General features: G+C 36.9%; 1 protein-coding gene across 1 annotated transcript in view; it reads right to left on the minus strand.

The window, feature by feature from the left end:
- Positions 1–616: 616 nt before the first annotated feature.
- LOC106867203 (protein DPCD) overlaps positions 617–7933 on the minus strand; it is an 11434-nt gene continuing 4117 nt past the window's right edge. The window contains exons 2-6 of the mRNA XM_014912010.2: positions 6740–6820; positions 5307–5428; positions 4410–4543; positions 1259–1361; positions 617–631 (exon numbers count right to left, since the gene is read on the minus strand). Of these exons, the coding sequence (XP_014767496.2) occupies positions 617–631; positions 1259–1361; positions 4410–4543; positions 5307–5428; positions 6740–6820 (455 nt within the window). The remainder of the gene's footprint in view (positions 632–1258; positions 1362–4409; positions 4544–5306; positions 5429–6739; positions 6821–7933) is intronic.

Consider the following 7933-nt stretch of genomic DNA (forward strand, 5'->3'; position numbering starts at 1 on the left):
GGGTAAAATATTTAATATTAATTCAATGCTGAATTGTTATTGTTAAATAGAAAACAAATTTCTGTATTCAAGATTGTTCATATAAGAAAATAATTAACTGTCAATCCATCTTGATTATGAGGTACTCTGACTCACTACTTCATCTTCCTTGACCGTGAACATCAACAGACCAAAATACACACACACACACAGGATAGATCGCTGACCACTACATTTATATATTTTTTCTCTCCTTGTTTCTTTCTGTGTTCCTTTCAGTTGAAGAGCGTAGGCTCGAAACGTCAAAGACTTTCCCTATTCCCAAGCGTTATACTAATACATCCATTTGTTGTTTACACCACCTGTCTTCGTCTGTTGTTTTTTTCGTAAATTCTCCCATATATATATGCATATATATATATGTATCAACAAACCTTAATACAAATATATGTATACATATGAATATATATATACATATGAATATATACATATATGTATGTGTGTAAAAACTTACTATGAATACATATGCATGCATGCACACATGCATACATACATACATATATACATAACAAGTCTGACAGCTGTTTCTGGAGGCTTGGAATTACATCATAATGTTAACAAGTGTAGTTTGTAAAAGTCAAAGATATGCAACCTGTAGTTGAAGCATATAAACATTAGATAAATCTGGCCTCCATCTTCTGGATGGAGAGATAGATGTCTAGAGCTGATACCTGCAACTGGTTGCATATTTTTGACTTTTTGCAAGCTACATCTGCCAACATTATGATGTAATTCTGAGCCCCAGATACACACACACACACACACACACATATATATATGTATATATATATATATATATATATACACGTACACACACACACACACATATATATATATATATATGTATATATATATATATATGTATATATATATATATATGTATATATATATATATATGGACGCTTTGACTGAGGACTGGCAAGCCAGAAGGCTGCAACAGGCACCAATCTGATCTCTCAGAGTGGTTGGCATTAGGAAGGGCATCCAGTTGTAGAAACCTTGCCAGATCAGATTGAAGCCTAGTGGAGCCTCCCAGCTCACCAGTCCTCAGTCAAACCGTCCAACCTATGGCAGCATGGAAAGCAGACATTAAACGATGACGATGATGATGATGATAATGATGATGATGATGATAATGATGATGATGATGATGTATTTTTTTTCTTTTTCAAGATAAGTTTTAGAAACAATAAGCAAATAAAGACAAAAAAATACTTACTGATATGATTAAAGTATTATTGATATGAGAAAACGTTATTGCTTCTTTATTCAGCGTAAGCCCAAGGCGAACCATGTCTGATATTGAGAACTTCTTGTAGTATCTGAATGTTGAAAGAACAAAGGTGTACTTCAATTTATTTCCTCAATAAATAGAAATGTTAGCTCTCATGTACTAAATCATCACAAGAAGACAATTCACTTTGGATTTCCAGCATAGGTACAATATTGGTCGGATGTGAATGGATTATAGTCAATGATATCATGTCAGTATTTATATTGTATTTCATTAACTCCATCTGTTGCTTCACCAATTCTTCTAATCCAATGTCTTGAGACAACCTAATATTACTAATATTACTAATACAAATGAAACAGTGGCCGACAATTTTTATTTTATACATTATATATTATCTTTATTATTCTTCTGTTTGTTTCAGTCAGAAGACTGCAGCCATGCTAGAGCACCGCCTTGAAGAGTTTAGTTGAAGAAATCAATCCCAATACTCTCCTTAAAATATGGAATTTATTCTATTGAGGATTTTTTTTGTTTTTTTTTGTGGAACCAATAAGCAACAGAGATGTAAACAAACTAACACCAGTTGTCAAGTGGTGAGGAGACAAACACAAAGAAGCATACACACACATACATGCATAGACAGACAGAAAGCATATCATCATCATCATTATTTAACATCCAAGTTCCATGCTGGCATGAGTTGGACGGTTTGACAGGAACTGATATATCAAGCACCAAGCTCCAGTGTCTGCTTTGGCATAGGTTTTGTGGTTGGATGCCCTTCTTGACACCAACAAGTTTCCAGCATGGTTGAGGTGCTTTTTTTCATGTCACCAAGGTGGAGCAGAGCAGGTTCCTGCAGAAAGACCTGCAAGGCTACACAGAAGAAAAAAAAAAAAAGGTGGGAAAGAAAATGAACAGTAGGAGCTGCAGGGTTTCCACACAGTGGGACTGAACCTGAAACCACATGGTTGCAAAGCAAGCTTCTTAACCACAAAGCCATGCCTGCACCTAGTTTTTGCAAATTTAATACAACACATATACACAATGTATATGTGTAAATTTTACCAACAGAGATATGGACTGTTTGTATATCTACCTGCCTGTCTTATATTCAGAATTGTATATAAAATTATTTGCCACCTCACAGGGAAGATTTGTATAATCTATTTTGAGAAATAGTACCCAAATCTTCCTCAAACTCCACTCCACTGAAAGGAGATGGAGAACGGCAGAAAGTTGAAATGGATTGGTTCTTTCTCAAAGTCTAATAACATAAATCAAAGAGCAGGTAGTTCAGTTGATTGACCATTTGGAATAGTCTTTGAGGAAACTACTGGAGCGGAAACCATTTGCATTTCATAAAATCATCATCATTTTGACAACCACTTTTCCATGCTTCCATGGGTCAGATGGAATTTGTTGAGGCAGATTTTCTATGGCTGGATGCATTTCCTGTTGCCAACTTTACATGTTTCTAAATGAGGCAGTATTTCCACATTGCCAAACTTATCAAAACAAGGTGACACAAACATCCACGCACACACACACACACACACACACACACATAAATATTTTTCTACTCTCGGCACAAGGCCCGAAATATTGGGGGAGGGGGCCAGTCGATTAGATCGACCCCAGTACACAACTGGTACTTAATTTATCGACCCCGAAAGGATGAGAGGCAAAGTCAACCTTGGCAGAATTTGAACACAGAACATAAAGACATACAAAATACCGCTAAGCATTTCGCCCAGTGTGCTAACGTTTCTGCCAGCTAGCCACCTTTACACACACATATATATGTAATATATGGGCCTCACGGAGGCAAAGTGGCTGAGTTCCTTTTGAGTGTTGGGCCTCATAGAAGCAATGACCAAGACCTTTGTCATTATGTCATGCTTGAGAAGACCCATCAAGCTGAGCAAAATTGTAGTCGTGGCAGATACCAGCATCACGCATGTAACCACACCTCGGAGTCACGCAAATGGCACCCGTACCAGTAGCACATGAAAGCACCTATTACACTCTTGAAGTGGTTGGCATTAGGAAGGGCATCCAGCTGTAGGAAACTATGCTAAATCAGACTGTAGTCTGGTGCAGTCTTCTAGCATGCCAATCCTGGTCAAACCATCCAACCCATGCCAGCATGGACAACAGACGTTAAATGATGATGATGAAGATGATGATATAACCCATGCTAGCATGGAAGGTAGATATTAAACGATGACGAAGATGATATATATGTACACATACATACATGTATACATGCATACATGTGTCTTCAGCTAAGCAAAATCACTGTCTTCCACGCATACAGGCTTGTCTTCAGGTGCCGGTGCTACTTAAAAAGCACCCATGCCAATGCTGCGTAAACACAAGTGTGCTAGTGGCATGTAAAGAGCACCCAGTACACTTTGTTAAGTGGGTGGCATTAGGAAGGGTGTCCAGCTGTAGAAACTATGCCAAAAGAGACAATCAGTCTGGACACCTTTGCTAGTCAGCTCCATGTCAACCGTCCAATCCATGCCAGTATGGACAGCAGACATTAAACGATATGGTAATATATATACATATTTGTGTGTACGTGTATCATCATCATCATCATCATTATAGTTCAACGTCTATCTTCCATGCTAGCATGAGTAGGATGCTTCCACAAGAGTTAGCCAGGCCGAAGCCTGCACCAGACTTCTGTGACTGTTTTGGCAGGATTTTTACAGCTGGATGCCCTTCTTAACACCAACCTCTCAGCAGAGTGGACTTAGTGCTTTTTATGTGGCACAAGCACAGGTGAGGTAAGTAGTGCTTTTTACGTGGCACAAGCACAGGCAAGGTCAGTTTTGGCATGGCTTTTACAGCTGGATGCCCTTCCAAACACCAACCATTTTACAGTGTGGACCAGGTGCTTTTAAGTGGCACATGTATATCTATAAGTATATATATATAACAGTTTCTTTCAGTTTCTGTCAACCAAATTCATTCACAAGGCTTTGGTCAGGCCAGGACTATAGCAGAAAACACTTGCCCAAAGTACCATGCAGTGGGACTGAACCAGAAGCTATGTGATTAGGAAGCAAACTGCTTAACCACACAGCCACATATATTTATAATGACAAATTGAGAAACTCACTTTTTATTTGATGTTCGGACAATGACATTTTGTTTATCTTCATCCAAACTAATGCTGTAAGTATCAGGAGGGTAAGGCAGGTTTCGTATTCTCCATTGAAATGAATCTTTTACATCTAATCGAATAAAAATTGGCTGAAATAATAAGAGAGAGAAGGATAATGAATGTATCTACTGAAATAAAAAATAATACTGTTGCAGTCATTCTTTTATTTTTTAACCTGTTACAGGCATTAGTCTGTGGCCATGCTGGGGCACAACCTCTTGAATGGTCTGAGTTGAACAAATCAGCCCTACTACTTATTTTTAAGTGTAGTATTTATTCTACCAGTCTCTTTTGTTGAGCCACTAAGTTACAGGAATATAAATAAACCAACACCAATTGTCAAGTGATGTTAGTACAAACACACACACACATAGAACTTCTTTCAGCTTCCATCTTAAAAAAGCTTTGGTCAGCCTGATCTATAGTAGAAATACTTGCCCAAGATGCTATGCAGTGGGACTGAAACCCAAGACCACAGGATTGGAAATTAAGCTTCTCAACCACACAACTTTGCTTACACACACACACACACAAGTGTGATATATAAGTATGATGTGTGTGTGCATGTATGTGTTTGTGTATTTGTTTATATTTGCCAGAAGTTTCTTATACTTGATGTTCTTGAAACCCTTGATAATGTTGGGAGCAAAAACATAATCGCAGAAAAAAGGAAAGCAAACATGTTTTGGTAATTAAGATACACCCTTTGGAGGTGAATGTAGTTTTAATAAATGAGGACCAGGGTTGATGTTTTTGAGATATTTTTTTTTATTTTTGTAAAAAAAAAGTGCATCATATATGTCATCAAATATGATAATCTATAAAAGAAAAATATTTTAAAAATACTCTTACATTACTAATATTCTCTCGAAGAGTTAATTCCTTGAATTCTGGAATTGGTAGACTTGATTCCCCAACCTCATACTGCCAAACATCAAAATCCCCTAGTGTACGCTTATGGCGCCATTTACGAACTGAAAAATATAATTTAAAGAATAAAATTTGTAACTCAAAAACAGTATAATGGAAATTATTGGCTATTGTCAGATATTTTCACAGGGTAGAATTCCCTGGAAACAGTTATTTTTGTATGTAAATTTAAGCACTTTCTCTCTGTTCTCTTGATTTCTTATCTTTAAACATTCTACGAAGAAAAGAAAAGAAAAACATGAAATTCCTCCTGGTTGTAATTATTTCTATCTTTAACAAAATGCTTAATTAATAAGGCTAGATTATATCATGCTGACAATTTCCAAAAAGAATGAAACATTACTATACATACTTACCAAGAACTAGAAACTTTCAAGAACTTTGTAATAAGTAAGCAAAAAAGAATTAAACATGTGAATGCTATGCATATTTTTCCTTATAATTCCCTAATCCCAATCACAAATTTCTAATCCTGCTTCATATTATGATGAAATGATTATATCCCTTGTAAAAGCTATGACCGTAAGGGGAACAACATGAATATATTTTTGAGACATTTTCAAATTCAACTTTGATGCACTGTTATGAATTATCATCATCATCATCATTTAACATCAGTTTTCCATGCTGGCATGGGCTGGACGATTTGACTGAGGTCTGGAAAGTCAGGCTCCAATCTGATCTGGCAATGTTTGTACAGCTGGATGCCCTTCCTAATGCCAACCACTCCGAGAGTGCAGTGGGTGCTTTTTACATGTCACTGGCACAGGAGCCAGTCAGGCAGCCCTGGCATCAACCACGTTCAGATGGTGCATTTTACATGCCACTGGAACGGAAGCCAGTCAGGGGGCACTGGCCACAGCTACAATTTTGGTTTTACTTGACTCAATAGGTCTTCTCAAGCATATCATATTGCTCAACGCATCAAGGGTACTTTTAAATGGGCCAGACATGCAACACTGGCATTGGCCATGGCTGAGATCTCACTTTAGTTGCTTGGGTCTTCTCAATCACAGCATATCTCCAAAGGTCTTGGTCTCCTGTTATTGTCTGTGAGGCCCAGCATTCGAAGATCATGCTTTACCACCTCATCCCATGTCTTCCTGGATCTACCTCTTGGCAACAGGAAAGGCATCCAGTCATTGAAAATTAAAAATTTTGTGCAGACTATGTAAGCATGGAAGACTAGGAGTTAGATGATGATGATGATGGTAATCTGCAGTGAATTGTATGTGTATGTGGTGTATGGAGAAAATGACGGAAAAACAAAAGCTGAAAAGACGGTGGTGGGTAGTTTCTAAATTATTTAGTAGGTTCCAGTACAAAGGCACCAAAAGTAGCGGAAATATATTTACCAAGTAACAATTTACTGCTTTGTTCATATTCTTCAGCCATTTGAGAACCATCTTGGAAAGAGTAGTGGACTTTAATTCGTCCTAAATAAACAAAGTTAGGCATGACAGTTAAAAGTTCTCAAAATAATTAAGTACATTCAATAATGAAACTGACAAAACTTTATGCAAATATAAGAAATTATATAATTTTTCACTTCATATCAGATATCTGAAATGGATCTGCTGTGGCACACATTGGTATCTTAAACAATGCCCAGAAAAGGACCACCCAACTAGCTGGCATGAAATCACACAGCCACAATCCAACTTCTGACCCACTCAAGTGATGGGCATAAACGCCAGTTCAAGTAGATATGACATAGTATCAAGTCTTTCTGGGGCAAGATAGATAGGCCAAAAAAAAACTTTAGAAGGGCAAAAATTTATAACAAAAATTTGTACTCTTGTTCTTTCATCGACTGACCTTTGGTACAAAATAGATTCAACTGAAAAAGTATTCCATTTGTGTCATAGAAATTGTTGCCAGATGTAAGGGTAGCTTCTGATTGGCTGATAGATTAAGTGGTACGTTTTTTTGAGCTACCAACCATGCAGTAAAAAGAATTTTAAGTTTTGGTATGAATTATGTACCACCGCTCATTAAACTGATACAAATAAGTGGTACTTTATTTGTACCACCCAGCTTGAAAGAATTAAGCAACAGATCAACATTAACTAAAACTGGGAAGCAGTTCATTAATTTCCTTTAATAATGATGTCCCATAATACAGACTTTTGAATTTGATGATTCTGAAAAACTCACAAACAATAGACAAACACAAGCAAACAAGGGGATGGAAGAAACAAATGAATTTATAATTTACTGAAGCCAAATTCTACAAGGTCGCCCGTTCTTATGACACCATATAAAAATCTCAGTTGATTCACTAGAAGCAATAAATTACAAGACTCAATACAGATGTAGAGTCTTCTTTTAATGCATCATAACTGAAAGGCTCCAATTTCCAGTAGTCAGAGCAACTCACTTCCAGTCATCAGCTCATATAAACTGAGCCTGCTTTTCTTTTGAAATATTCAGTTTGAATAGCTTTTGAAATATGAAATGAAAGTTTACATTTAAATGTGTGTGTGTGTGTGTGTGTGTAACCCTCTCCATTATAATTGTGATACTTCACAATTATTGCACTCGTCTTT

Source organism: Octopus bimaculoides, chromosome 1, assembly GCF_001194135.2.
Source record: "Octopus bimaculoides isolate UCB-OBI-ISO-001 chromosome 1, ASM119413v2, whole genome shotgun sequence".
Classification (NCBI taxonomy): domain Eukaryota; kingdom Metazoa; phylum Mollusca; class Cephalopoda; order Octopoda; family Octopodidae; genus Octopus; species Octopus bimaculoides.